Consider the following 15537-nt stretch of genomic DNA (forward strand, 5'->3'; position numbering starts at 1 on the left):
TGTTAACAAAATATTGTGTTTGCCCACTATAACGCTGTAGCTATTCCCCAGAGAACTCTAATATACGATACACACCTGGAAAAGCTGAAGAATCAAGTAAAGATGTAAACCGTATTATACTCAAGAACAACAGAATTATGAGATATATGCCTAATAGCATATAGTACTCCCCATCACTCCAATACCAGAGTCAACACACTGTGGTACTAACTCCATGAAAAGCTGAAAGCATTCGAAAGGTATTTGATCCATGACCTCAACTGGCACCCACAAATTGTGGAGACTGATCGGAGTTGGGTCCTATACTCGAATCAATGTAACAACATCCGTTACAGTTGCAGTGGGTTGGCCACAGCAGCTTCACACACCTACACCAACAACTCATGTAACGCAATTCTTTAAACATTTCTTATAGTAATGTCACAGCTAGTATTTTCACCTACAACCATTATCGCTGTGCATCGGAAAACTTGCAACAATACTGCTACTTGTTAGGGATCTTCTTATGCTGACATGACTATAGGCTTGCACACCTTGCTGGATAAGACTGAGTGGAGTCGAGTCCTACCTTGCATATCTCGCCGAATATGCTGTTGAGAGTTTCTCCAACTGTTTTGACTCAGTTTGGGAAAATGGTATGTTGCATTGTTTTGTTAAAGGAGCACCTAATCATCATGGTATTGTAACAGATGCACATGATCTGACAGTAGATTCTTGTTTCATTTGCTAATAAGAGAAATTTCCAAATTTATCAGAAGCCCTATTTCAAAACAAGTAAATACATCCCATGAAAGAATACATCCACCACCTACCTGATTGGAAGCCCTTTTGGCAATCAGAATACATATCTTGCCTAGTTTATACACTTGCATGTTGCAACAAGCAAATACCAACATCACAGAGCCCACCCACTTTTTCCTATGCCTTGAAGACTGAATGATAGTTGTTCCAGTGCCCTGTATTGCACAGTAAGCAGAGGTACATGTGAGGGACAATTATTTCTGTGCTCCATAGAAAGGTAGTGATTCTGAATGGTACAGTGCTTGCAATGATCTGGGCTCCCATCAATGTATGTGGTGCACATCTCTTGTTATACCTTGCCATCAAGAGATAGTCAATGTGGAGTCAACAAAATAAGTGAGAAAGTCAATCTGAATTCTGTAAAGTATGAATGTTCTTATTTTTTCATCCATATTTCCAGGGCACTTAAGGATGACATGTCTTCCATGGTTAGCAAACATTACATCTACTGGGATGGCACACCAAAGTAATATTGGCTGCTTTTCTGTGGGTATAGAAGCTCTGGACTGTGACATTCTGGTGTGGAAGAGCACTGAATTTGTTGGCATCTGCCAGCAATTAAAATGTTTTTCTTTTTTAAATATAAGAAAGAAAAGAAAAAGTAAGAATGGGATATAGAGACAGTTCAGGTTTGGATCTGCAGTAAAGACAGCTGGTAGTTGTTTTGTGATAAATAATGAAAACTAACAGGAAATATTTCCTGAATGGTTACAGCAATTTTATTTTAAATGCAACACTGCAATCTTCACCGAAGGTTCTTGGGCACTATCGAAATGCCAAGTGATATGTTGTATTGTAGCCTATCTATTCCCTATTTCAAACTGTGAAATCTATGACTTGTTTCCCCAACAGTTGCCTCAGGCAATGCTGGTGTTTTCCAACCAATGTGCACTGGCTGCAACAAGCAACCATCATTTATTGGAATACCAAAATAGCAAGCCATGCACTGACCAGTGGACATGCCCTCAATATTCTGCAACTGTTTTCCATGAAGTGCAGCTTCAAGCAGCATATATTCTGTATAGTGAAAAACCCAAGTCTCTCACATGCACAGACAATCAGTAACTATTAAGTCCGACAGAAGCACAGACTATCAGAAATGCAATTCCAATTGTTCTGTTTTTATTATTTTACCAGGCAGAGTGTTTTTTTTTTTTTTCTAAATCTGTATTGTGTGTGTGTGTGTGTGTGTGTGTGTGTGTGTGTGTGTGGGTGGGTGGGTGGGTGGGTGGGTGGGTGGGTGGGTGTGTGGAAAAGGGGGGGGGGGGGGGTGCTCGCTCCCAGTGTTCAGTAACATACATACTGTGTTGAACCCCACCACAAAAGCTAAATAAGATCATGTGACCAAAAAGAGAAGTAATTTGAAATGCAATCAATATAACTGATAACTAAGAGAACCAACACCACTAAGAACTTGCTTTAAGTGTGTGAATAGAATAGAAGATTTCATGGTGTTCAGTGGCACTGTTGTCAGTGTCCTTTTACAATATGAACTAAATGCTCAGTGAGACTCAAGTCTTCCCTATTTCTAATCTTCCTGGGTAAAGACACATAATTGAGACTTAAGAGGTTGGCAATGATAATGCAGTGATTGTTTAGCTTCAGCATAAAGAGGGTAACCAACTCTATTGCATTAAGCATACATGATAAATCTGTGGACTGTGTAACAAATACCTATAATTTTTTTTTTAAGGAATGAACACTGATTGTTAGTTAACATGGAATAAGCACAGAATGATACTGGCAAAAAGAATGTCTTCAGTATGTTATGTGCTTAGGGGTGTTAATATCACTTTAACAGTCAGTGTCTTGTGGTCACATTTTACATCTACATACACTAAATTCTTACATAAGGGATTCCTTTCTGGGGACTGAAGACACAAAACATGGACACAGTTTTTAAACTGCAGACAATAGTTATAAGAATAATAACTGTAACTATTACTCAGACTCAGTGTAAGGAGCTAATTAAAAACTTGGGCATCCTTCCTGCACAAAGTAAGTACATCTACCAATCTGTGGTGTGTTTCAGAGTAGCAAAAGAGCCAGTTTGGAATTACAGCAGAGTCCCGCTAATCCGAACCCCAATAATCCGAACGTTCAGATTCCCACTAATCTGAACCCCCAGTAATCCGAACGTTCAGTCAATCTGAACAATCAGTTTTAATGTTTGCAGTATGCCCTGGTTCATCGGCTGTAGAAGTGGTGTAACATTCGGCGGCAAAAACTTCGCCACAATTTCTGCATCCCATAATTCCTCAGTGCTGGGGTGAGATGGCGCGTTATCAATCAAAAGGATTGCACAGGAAGACAAATGATTTTCCTTAGAAAACCTTCGAATAAAGGGAACAAACTGGCCGTGAAACCATTCTCTGAACAGCTTACATCCATCCATGCTTTTTTCTGGTTGTGATAATATATGGGCATGGACTCCATGTTGCAGTTTTTAAAACATCTGGGCCTAAGCAGATTTGCCAATCAGCTTAAAGGCAGATTAAAACTGTGTGCGCGACCGAGACTCGAACTCGGGACCTTTGCCTTTCGCGGGCAAGTGCTCTACCATCTGAGCTACCGAAGCATGACTCACGCCCGGTACTCACAGCTTTACTTCTGCCAGTATCTTGTCTCCTACCTTCCAAACTTTACAGAAGCTCTCCTGTCTCCGCAATATCCTTTCTTTCAGGAGTGCTAGTTCTGCATGGTTCGCAGGAGAGCTTCTGTAAAGTTTGGAAGGTAGGAGACAAGATACTGGCAGAAGTAAAGCTGTGAGTACCGGGCGTGAGTCGTGCTTCGGTAGCTCAGATGGTAGAGCACTTGCCCGCGAAAGGCAAAGGTCCCGAGTTCGAGTCTCAGTCGGGCACACAGTTTTAATCTGCCAGGAAGTTTCATATCAGCGTACACTCTGCTGCAGAGTGAAAATCGCATTCCAGCTTAAAGGCAGCTTGTGATTATCAGCAGCATTGCTGCACACTAATCAAGTCACACAATCTTTGCACATTTTAAAACTAGGAGCATGGTCATCTGCCTTTAATGTCAGGCTTTTTGCTGGCAATGCCCTAAAATTAAGACCAGTCTCATTAGAGTTATAAATTTGTTGGGGAGAATACTTTCCCTCTCTCATTATTTTTTCAAACTCACCCAAGTATTCCTTCACTGTACCACAGTCAGAAGAAAACTCATCTCCAGTAATTGTTGCCTGACTGATTCCATGACGCTATTTTGAATCTGTCCAACCAACCTGTACTCGCACTAAAAGACTCATCACCATTTATTAACTCGTTCAGATAAACAGCCTAACATAACCAAGCACTTTGTGAGCCAACTGGCAGTGAACTGACCGCAGACACTACAAAGGCCTCAACAATGTACAACAACATGGGCAGGGAGTGAGAGTGAGCCATTGTTCCCACACTTGTACCCATGGTGTACATACTTATCTGCTTGGTATACTTCATTCTAGGAACTCGTCACCATCATTTCGGCTAATCCGAACAAATCGGTAATGCGAACAAGGTCTGGTCCCAATTAGTTTGGATTAACCGGACTCTACTGTACTTTTACCCACGAAAAACAAACAAAAAACTCAAATCAGCATTTTACATGAGGGGATAAAATCTTACGATAAATTGCTAGGGGGGGGGGGGGGGGGGGAATAGATTACTTCGAGTAAACCACCACCTTGTCACATATCAATACGTGATCATGGTTCACTGCTTTCACAAGGAAGTGACGTGTCAAGTTGTAAAATGCGTGACAAAGTCTGTTGACTCAGTTTTTCAGGTGGACTGAGAAGCATAGCTGAATATGGTGGGAATGGAGTCTAGAGTTGGTGAAAGAGAGACAGAAACAGCCTCTAAGTCCAGGAGTCACCCGTGGGTGTCCTTATTGTGTGCAGCATTGAAGAATGAAACTATGTTTTATGTTACTAGTTACCTGAAACAAATAGTGTGGGTTCAAGGAATGTTATAAAATAGGGACTCTCCAAATGAGGCGGTGCACCTGTTAAGACACTGACCTCACATGTGGGAGTATATAGTTGCTCTGTCAAACCACCCTGATTTGGGTATCTCATGGGTTTCCTGGCTCACTGAGGCAAATGCCACGATAGTTCCTTAATCAAGATCATGTGACGATCAGCTGTTCTACCCTCTCGCGTACTACATGTCCTATGAGTGCTGTATATATACTGTATGTTGTATACTTTGACCTATTCGTTTTCATTGTATTACCTTGACAAATCCTACATTATAAAACTGTATGTATGCATGTATGTCCCACATCTTCAACACTGGACCGATTTCATCCAAACTTTGCACACATGTCACTTTCTGTCTGGAAAGAACCACTGTGAAGTTAAAAACCACCTACCTCTCAAATGGGTGGGTGGGAAAAAGAAGCATGGCTCACGAGATGCTAACAGCCAGACTATATTCAACCAGTATTTGAGAATCGGAACACTTAATGACTGGCAAACAACTTTACACACAATTTCAAACCATTGCCAGACTTTTTCTCGCTGACATCCCATGAAGTAGCGAAAGAAAAAAGTTTACTGAATGTACCCCCAAAATTATACCGTTGTACGACAGATAGTTGAGGAGATATGAGGTCATAAACAATGAGCTGCGTGAAAAGTAATTTGCTAGACACAGGTGAAGTATGAAAATATATATGTGTGAAATATGTTAAATACAAATGAAATATATGTGACGTGTAATACGAAGGGTAAAAAAGCTCCTCCTAACCTCTGGATCGATTTCAACCAAATTTGATACGTGCCTGTGTTTGATGTGTAACTGCCAGAAGTTTCAGCATTGTACGTCAGTTAGTTATTATTCAGTGCTGTAATGAATAGTACATTGTGCCACACAGTTTGCAAATTTCGAGATGGCAGAATCAGAGGAGCAACATGTCTGCATTAAATTTTGCGTGAAACACTTTGCAGAGCTATACCAAATGATGTACGAAGCCTACGGTGATGAGTGCTTAACCCGTACTCAGTGTTAAAAATGGTTCATATGGTTTAAAAAAAGGCTGGACGGAAGTTAAAGAGGACCCTAATTCGAACGCCCTTTGACATCTACTGACAATGCTCATGTCAGGGATGCCAACAAAATTGTGTGTGACAATTGAAAACTGACTGTCCGAGAGATTGTAGAAGAATGTAGCATATCTGTTGGATCATGTCATGAGATCTTGACACAGCATCTTGGAATGCATTGTGTTGCCGCCAACTTCGTGCCGCAGCTCACGACTCAAGACCAGAAGGACCTTCAATTCCCAATCCATAAAGAGCTTTTGAACTGCACAAATGAGAACAAAACTTTCCTTAAGAGAATCACAACTGCTGATGAGACATGAGCCTATGGTTATGATGTGGAGACCAAGGTTCAATCTTCCCAATGCATCGGGAAAGTTTCTCGAAGACAAAAAAAAGCTCTTCAGGCCAGGTCAAACATTAAAGCCACGTTGACAGTTTTTACTGACTATGAAAGAATAGTTCATCATGCATTCATGCCACAACGACAAACTGTTAATCGATGGTACTATCGGGATGTGCTGAGAAGTCTGCAAGAAAATGTAAAGAGGAAACGGCCTGAAATGTGGCAAGATAATGCATGGCTCTTGTATCACAATAATGGATCTGTACATTCATGCATGCTGGTGCGTGATACTACACAAGAAACAAGATCACTGTTCAGCCTCACCCTCCATACTCTGCAGATATGGCCCCTACAGACTTTTTTCATTTTCCAAAGAGGAAAACCCTGAACAATAGATGATATAAAACAAAATTTGCAGATGGCTATATCAACTGTGGAGGAGCATATTTTGAAGAAGACCAAGCACAATAAGTGAAAGGTAAGAATAAAAACAAATTGGTGGATGAAGTTCCAGAATATTTTTAACAGACTTCATCTATTATTTGTCTATTACATACTATTTGGAAAAAATACTGTCGTAATAAGAAACAGCAACCTTATATTTGGGGGGGGGGGGGGGGGGGGGTTAATAGGTTAATAACACGGAGAGAGAAAGGGGAAGAAGGAGATGAACAGGAGAAGGGGCGGGTGCGGGGGCGGGCAGAGCACGAGCGCGGGGGCGGGCAGAGCACGAGCGCGGGGGCGGGCAGAGCACGAGCGCGGGGGCGGGCAGAGACAGGTGGAGTAGGAGACGGGCAATCCCTTATCACCAGTGGTAGCCAACCTTTTCATGGAAAGGTACAAAAAGGAGGCACTTGCATCAGCCGCTTACAAACCCAAGTGCTTTCTCAGGTATGTTGATGACACGTTTGTCATTTGGCCCCATGGCAGGGAGAAGCTAAATGACTTTTTGGAACATCTAAATTCACGCCACCCAAGTACAAAATTTACTATGGAGCGAGAGAAGGATGGACAGCTCCCATTCTTGGATGTCCTGGCCAAGAGGAAGGCAGATGGCACTCTGGGGCACATTGTGTATAGTAAGCCCACCCACACTGACTTACACCTTCAAGCCAGTAGCTGCCACCACCCAGCACAGAAGAATGGAGTCTTGAAAACATTAGTTACATTAGATACGGAAAGTCTGGCCACAGAGATAGAACATCTACAGCTAGTGTTCAGCAGAAATGGATACTCCTCCACAGACATTAAAAGAGCACTTCGTGCTACCAGCCAACCACAGGGTACAGAAGAGGAGGCGAAGGAGGTGGCATACCTGCCATATGCTGGACCTATTTCGGCAAAGATCAGCAGAATTCTTTCAAAATATGATATAAAGAGTATCTTCTGTCCACCTTCAAAAATTGGGACAATGCTATGGAGTGTGAAGGATGACCTGGGGCTACGTAAACCAGCCATTTACAACATCCCGTGCCAGTGTGGAAAGTCATACATTGGCCAGACATCCAGGACAGTGGACGTCAGGTGCAAAGAACACCAGAGGCACACCAGACTCGGACAGGCAACCAAATCTGCCATAGCGGAGCACTGTCTGGAGCTCGGTTTCTCAATGGACTACAACAACACCAAAATTGTGACACAGACGCCAAGATTTTGGGACAGTGTCATAAAGGAGGACATCGAGATCAAGGTCACAGACAACCAAATAAACCGAGACAGTGGTTACCAGCTCAGCTTGGCATGGAGTCCGGCTCTGGAGCTTATCAGGGCCCAACGAAAGGAACTAAGAAACTCCTCAAGAAGTTGTGACACTGCAGGAGCAGCGCCAGGTGGGTGTGGACCGCAAACGCAACTCCCGATGCAGGCTGGGCCTCTGACAGCTGCCAGGACCACAGATGGTGGACAAGTCGGGCGCGGACGTCCGTGGGAGCACCAGGTAAGGGCCAAAACCTCAGGAGCAGCACCAGGTAGGCGCGGACCGCGAATGGAGCCTCCGACACTGGACGGGCCTCAGAGAGCTGCCACAGATGATGACCAAGTCGGGCGCAGACGTCTGAGGGAGCACCGGGCAAGAGACAACACCTTACAAGCAGCGCCAGGCAGGTGCGGATGGCAAAGAGAGCGCCCAGCACCCTCTGGACATAAATACTGGACAAAATCCTCCAATACGGCAGTCTCAGGTAGCACCTGAAGAAGGCAACGAGTTACATGGCCAAAATATTGTGCCAGAGCGACACAAACATCCGGCAGTAGACCCGATTATTCTACATGTCAAGAGCTCGCCGGGAAAGCCTGAAGAGTTACACAAACAATCCTGTTGGAAGAACATCCGCAACTGAGCTTTATAGCACCACTTCAGTTGCAAATTACTCTATTTTCACATGACCGGTTTCGGACTGTTATAAGCCCATCCTCAGATATTGTAGCTGTGCTGTGGTCCCCAAGTGCCACGTGTACCAGTTTATATCTGAGGGGAATTACATTGAAGGGGACAAAGCTGATGCTGATGATAAGTAAAGATTCTTTCAGATAAACAAAAATTCCCATTGCTACACTCCTTGTATTACTATGATTCAGGGAACAACTCATCACAGTTTTGGTACCGAGTCATCAATAGGCACATAAACAAGACTGAAAACAGTGGATAAATTGTTATCAAGAAAAACTGCTTCCCGCTCATCAGAATGTAAAATGCAGTGCACATGCGTACTTGTGCATGTTTGCATGCTTTTGGAGCCTGCAGGCACTCAGTACAGCAGTTATCAGCACCCTTACACACTTTAAAAGAAACGAATGTGGAAAAATATGAAAATGTTATCATGGAGTGAGGAGGAAACCAATAAAATGACACTCATGCACTCACATGCAGCTCATTCGAGTTGATCCTACAATCACCATCCCACAAGCCCTAGGACAACGGAGAAAGGAGAAAAGCTGCAATACATGGAATTAAAACATAAATAAAACAACAGTGGACCTAAAAGAAAGGCACAGGGAAATGTGACTGGTTGATCACTTATAAAAAATGCAGGTGAGCCAGTCACACTTAACACATTAAAAATACACCCCTAAAATTTTTGGAAACATGTTGGCCAAATTGCAAAATGTTAAAACCCTTATCATATTTGTTTGAATGTCACCTAAAATTGAGGGCAGATCCATTGGCAAATCCTCCACAGCCTACTGGTTGGAAAATAGAACACAATCTAATAAAATCTGGCATACAGTGAGTGATCTGGAGGGTCCTCTCACCGGAGCAAGAAACCATGCGTCATGGGACTGTGCCCTATGCAAAGACACGTAAGGAGGACCTTGTCCTGTCAGACAGGCTGGAAGGAGGTATGCCATGGTCACACTGTGGGATTTACTAGATGGAGCTTATTGTCTGTCACTTCCAACCACTCATCCTCCCACTGACGCACTACTCTGTATCTCAACAGCGAGGTGATAGCATGGCATGGAGATGGCACACAAAGCTAATAATGCATCATCTCCCCACAACACTCGTGCCCTGGCACCCGGCAGGAAGATACTTCCTTTCCCAGCTGTTTTAGTTGGAGGAGGGCATCTTGGATATTCTGGCTACTACATTTGCTGGGTACAAATGTTGTGCAGAGTGAAGGACACTAACAGAATTGAAACAAACAAGGATTTTAGCCCTCCATACCCGCATCCAATGATGCCTGTGGGCTGAGCATGACACAGCAGCTAGTCTGTACTGGTGGGCCTTCATGGCCTGTTTGGGCAGAGTTTAATTTTTTAAAGGATTTTAGCACTGGAAGAACATCCAACCTGCCCCAGTGCCCACAAGATTGCATATAATTATTCAGCAAAGATATTACAGTCTTGAGGCAGTTGGACCTTGAGGGCACAATCTGGGAAAACAATTGAGCAACCAACAGAGTCCCACTGCTTCAACTGTCCATAAAGATAGCCACATAGTTGTGGTGCTTATTTAAAATGTCATAAAATATCACTTTAAAGGCGGCAGCAGCAGGAGCACAACTTCTCCTGTACTGCACCAAATCTAAGACTACACTGGGCCTCTGCAGTAACCAGGTGGACCAAGTTATCCACCATAGAGCGGCCACAGCAAAAACGACTCTGAGTCGATGACAAAAGTTTGCAGGATTCAAGGATCCAAAACAGCCTCCGACTCACCATGCGTTCAAGGAGCTTGCAGAGGGTGTTAATAAGGCTAACTGGACAGTAGCTATCCAACTGAAGAGGTGGCTTCCCTGGCTTCAACACCGGAACAACAATGCTTTCCTGCCACTGGGTAGGAAAGACTCCTCACTCCACAGACGGTTGAAGAGGGTCAGTATACGATGGAAGCCAGTCACCAATAAGTGTTAAGAGTATTTGGTTATGTACCTGATACAGTCCAGGAGCTGTGCCGGAACAAAGGGCGAGGGCACTGGCAAATTCCCACTCGCTGAATGGGGCATTATATGGTTCCGAGCAGCGAGAAACAAAAGACAAAGCAGTCGTTCTGAGCGCTCTTTCAGGAGAAGGAACATGGGCGGTTACTGAGCCGATGCCAAAGCTTGAGCATAGTGTTGAGTGAAATTTTCTGCTACAAAGTCCGGACTGGTAAAGACAACGCCATGCACAGAAATTCGTGCAACCCCAATGGGAGGATGGTGGCCAAAAATTCGCTTGAGTTTTGCCCAGAATAACGGTGGTTAGGGCAAGAGATGTGGGCAGCCTGTCAGTTGGGAGGTAGAGATTGCAGATTGTGATTGGAGTGGCCAGATGGACCCTGACAGCAATGGCTTCCAGAGTGGTATGAAGGGGAACCCATTTACTAACAATGTCCTTGCAGACCAAGGTGCAAACACCACCAGAAAATACAAGCGACAGAGTAGAAGGCAAGAAGGGCTGAAAATCTGTAAGGTGACGCCAATATCCATTACAAGTCCACTGGAAGATTCTCAATCTGGAGTCCAAATGGGAAGCAAACAGACCGGAGTCAATCATGCTGCCAAGTCAACATCCGTCACTGATAAAAATGGGGTAATATCCATATACGTGGGGTCAGACTCAGTTGGTTCATTGACTGGAGGAGGGCAAGGCTGCACCTCAGGGGGTACCAGAGGGGCCTTGCCCTTGTTCTTGGGTTTCTGCTGCTTCCCTTGGGAAGGAAGAGAATGGCAGACTTCAGCGAGGGCAGGCACAGAATTACACCAGGCAATCTTGGCACCCACCGGCCGCGGATCGCGCTGCCAATGTGGAACAGCAGATCGCCTTTCAGGGGGGGCGCCGGGAAGAGAAGTCCCGGGAGGAAGCTCCAGTACCGGCGGCCGCCGAAGGAGGGAAGCATTTCTCCGGCAGGGGAGGGGGAGAAGCACCCGAAGGGGTGGGTATGGGTACTGATGGGGAGGGGAGGCTGAAGGCATGGGACGAATGGGGTGGGGCTGGGAAGAGGAGGGGGTAGGAGGAGGAATGGATGTAACTGAAGCAAAAGTAGAAGTCATAGGCACAGGATGGAGCCAGTCATACTTTTGTCGAGCCTCAGTGTAGGTGAGCGATCTAAGGTTTTGTACTCTTGGATCCTTTTTTCTTTCACAAACACCAGGCATGCAGGCGAGAGTGGAGAATACTGTCCATGACAATTTACACACACTGGCGGGGAAGCACAGTCACTCCCCTCATGGAGGGGGCACCCACAGTCACCGCAGAGGGGATCAGTGGTGCAGTGGGAACACATGTGTCCAAACCGTAAGCATTTAAAGCATCTCATCGGTGGGGGAATATAAGGTTTTACCTCACACTGATACACCATGACCTTGACCTTCTCTGGGAGGACATCCCCCTCGAAGGTCAGGATGAAGGCGCTCATAGCGGTGATATTGTTTGGAGGGCCTTGCTGCACATGGTGAATAAAACGAACCCCTCACCGCTCGCGGTTAGCATGGAGCTCCTTGTCAGTTTGGAGAATAAGATCTTGGTGGAAAATAATGCCCTGTACAGAGTTCAAAGGTTGGTGGGGTGTGACAGAGACTGGGACGTCACCAAGACGGTCACAAGCATGCAGGGCATCAGACTGGGCAACAGAAGAGGTCTTTATGAGCAAAGCACCGGACCGCATTTTATTCATCAATTCCACTTTGCCATACTTATCTTCAATCATCTCCACAAAAAACAAAGGCTTGGTCGTGGCAAAACTTCCACCATCTGTCCTGGTACAAACCAGGTACCAAGGGAAAGATTTCAACCCAAGTTGGCGAGCTTGACCCTCCTCCCAGGCGGTGGCCAGGGGAGGAAGGCTGAAGGATCAGAAGGAGTGTCACACAGAATGGTCAGGATGGTGAAGTTTTTGTTGTTTCATGCGCAAGGCATCTGCCCTAGTACCACCCACTCCGATCAGGGGCTTGACCCGTGGGCGCCACCCAGCCACAGCAAGGTCCATCTAGCACAGCAGCCATTGCCGGCAGTTCTGGAGCCCCAAAGTGATGAGCATCGACTCCTGGGTATACACGAGGCGTTAACAGCTCAGGTACTAGTGTGATCCCTGTGGTTTCAGGGGGCTCAGCCAAGTGGGTACTTAACAGCCCCACCACACAGATTGGCTACCATGCTGGTGACCTAGCAGGAAGAAGGGCCAGGGTGAAAAGGGTAAGGGGAGGGGAGGGGGGGGGTAGGAACTTGCACCATGGAAACTAGGTAGGGAGTTCATCCCCAAATGGCTCACAATGAATGGAAAATTTTGGAAATCGCCGAAAAGGAGATGGAAACAGCAAACCAAACAATAGCACATACCAAAACAAAGCCAGGAGGATAGCCAGGTCGACAAAGAAGTCCATTAAAAGGGAAAAGAGTGGGCAGAGACAAAGGAGCAAGGACAGGGAGGGATAGGAACAGGGATGGTAATGCAGCCTGGAAAGGAAAGGAGACTGCAATAGCTCGGGGCCCCGTGCATGCCACACACATACCCATAAAAGGACTGTGGGCCCCCTGGGAGGCTTATGTCAAGAGGACTGTGCCCTATTCTCAATTGTATTAAAGCCAGTTCTTTCCAAGTGTGTAGCTGCAACAATGTTTACTATGGCAAAACTGTAGGCATCTAGCCTTAATTTGTTATTTTGTACCTCTAGTCAGACATTCTCACACAACTCTCCCTTTTAGAAAAGAGGCAGTAACATTCATGGGGATAGCACAGAGCAATATGTGCATGTGTCCCTTGCAACTGCTTGCTCATTTTCCATAACATGGTACCCAGCAGAATGGTATTTCCTTCCCCTCAACATTTTAACGTGCAAGATGTGTGTTCTATGCTTTTGACTATTTTTGCTTCTGGGTACATTTAATGAACTGTCTGTAAGGTACTTATGGAATTAGCGAGACTGAAAAAGATATTCTGCTAATTGTGACTTATCTGCTACAGAGTCTTTAGGATGAAATTTTAAATCAAATAATTATGAACATACAGATTCCATAAACTTACCCACATGGGATCAGGATACTCTACAAGTTCTCTTAGCTGTCTGCCAATGGTTTCCTTATCTTTTTCCCAGTTTCTATCAAGAAACACACATTCACCAAATTTGAATGCCCACCCCATAGTTGGAACATACTGGATTGATTTCTTGGCAAAAGTTTTACAATTCTGAAAACAAAATAAAACAAAACTCATGAAACTTCAGCTAGGAAACTATGACCTAATATGCCATGAACAAACCTTTACAATTTCTCACCGCCAGCATATGTATTCGATCACAGAACAGCAGGCCCATAAGCCAATCAATTTCATATCGATGGTTCATGCATAAATAGCCATGCTCTTTTCCATAATACTTCTCAAAGTCATCTTTATTTATGTAAATTATCAGATCAGTACTGCCCCACCACTCCGCAACAAACAATAACTCTGCAACACAAAATTATTACAGGAATAACCATGTAAAATTATAACAATAAATAACAAATTATGTTCATTTTGAAACATCTTAAATATGTGAAATAACATAGGCCAACGTTTAATGAACTGTCTGTAAGGTACTTATGGAATTAGGGAGACTGAAAAAGATATTCTGCTGATTGTGACTTATCTGCTACAGAGCCTTTAGGATGAAATGATAGCTGATCTTTATAGATTTTTATGAGCTGAATCCAAATTTAGCCTTTTTTTTGTATCATCCACAGTTTTCAAGCAATATGCTTGTTATTCTATAGTATACAAATCCTATGCTATAACAGTACATGGGGAAATTAATGAAACACTTTGTTACAACATAAGCATGGTTTGTATTTACAGTAAGCTACTTAAAACAATGTGTGTTAAAAGAGGTTTCACTTGTCAGCTAGAATTGGTTTGTATTCTCTCTCTCTCTCTCTCTCTCTCTCTCTCTCTCTCTCTCTCTCTCTCTAAGCTTCTTGTGTAGTTTTTTCTACGATGAGTCGCTTGCTGGACTTCTCGGTGAAGTGACCAACAGCAGTCCCCCCCATCATGTTGGTGTTCCAGCAGCCTTGGTAGTGTTTTTCCATCACTTTAATGTCCTGGTGGTACCACTCTCCTTGCTCCTCACTAACATCTCCCATACTGTCCAGGAAGTAATCAAGGTGACTGTTCAAAAAGTTAATTTCTTTAACATTGTAGCTATAATAGCAACATATTCGGGGTCTTTTCCATGTCCTAAGAACTTTTTAACAATTTGCTTGAATGATACCCATGCTTCTTGCTCATTTAAGGTCATTTTGGATTCAAAGTTAACATCAAACATCAATTTTCTAATGTCAGGTCCGACAAAGACTCCTTCTTTTAGCTTAGCGTATGAAAGGTGTGGAAACTTTTGGCAGAGATACTTAAAACATGGTCCATCTTTAGGCAAAGCCTTTACAAACTGTTCCATTAGGCCTAACTTTATAAGTAGAGGTGGTAGGAGTACGTTTTTTGGATCTACAAGGTTTTTGTGTAGAATGTTTTTCTCACCAGGTTTTGAAGACTCCCTCACAGGCCTGTTCTTTCTGTACCTGTGTTGATCCCTAGCCCTACTCTCCAATTCACACAAGAAACACGGAAATTTGGTAAAGCCACCTTACTGACAAAGGAGCATGGATGTTACTTAATTAGACTGCCACATATCATCCACCCATGAGCAGAATAGCCTATTTTATTTAGCACTATTTCTAGGTTTTCATAGCTTTCTTTCATATGTACAGAATGTCCAATAGGTATAGAAACATACATGTTACCATTGTGTAATAAAACAGCCTTTAAACTAATTTTGGATGAATCAATAAACAGCCTCCAGTCTTCCTTTTTGTATTCAATAGCAAACTCATTCATCAGACTGGAAATGTCTGAGCAGTACACAAAATCACCTTCTTGTTGAAAAAACTTGGAAAATTG

At 43.9% G+C, this 15537-nt stretch overlaps 1 protein-coding gene across 2 annotated transcripts in view; it reads right to left on the reverse strand.

The window, feature by feature from the left end:
• Positions 1-15537, reverse strand: part of LOC126203618 (1-acyl-sn-glycerol-3-phosphate acyltransferase gamma-like) — a 75963-nt gene that overhangs the window by 33325 nt on the left and 27101 nt on the right. For both annotated transcript variants that reach the window (XM_049937988.1, XM_049937989.1), the window contains exons 3-4: positions 13883-14055; positions 13633-13794 (exon numbers count right to left, since the gene is read on the reverse strand). In XM_049937988.1, coding sequence (XP_049793945.1) covers positions 13633-13794; positions 13883-14055 — 335 coding nt within the window. The remainder of the gene's footprint in view (positions 1-13632; positions 13795-13882; positions 14056-15537) is intronic.

This window comes from Schistocerca nitens, chromosome 9 (assembly GCF_023898315.1).
Source record: "Schistocerca nitens isolate TAMUIC-IGC-003100 chromosome 9, iqSchNite1.1, whole genome shotgun sequence".
Lineage (NCBI taxonomy): Eukaryota > Metazoa > Arthropoda > Insecta > Orthoptera > Acrididae > Schistocerca > Schistocerca nitens.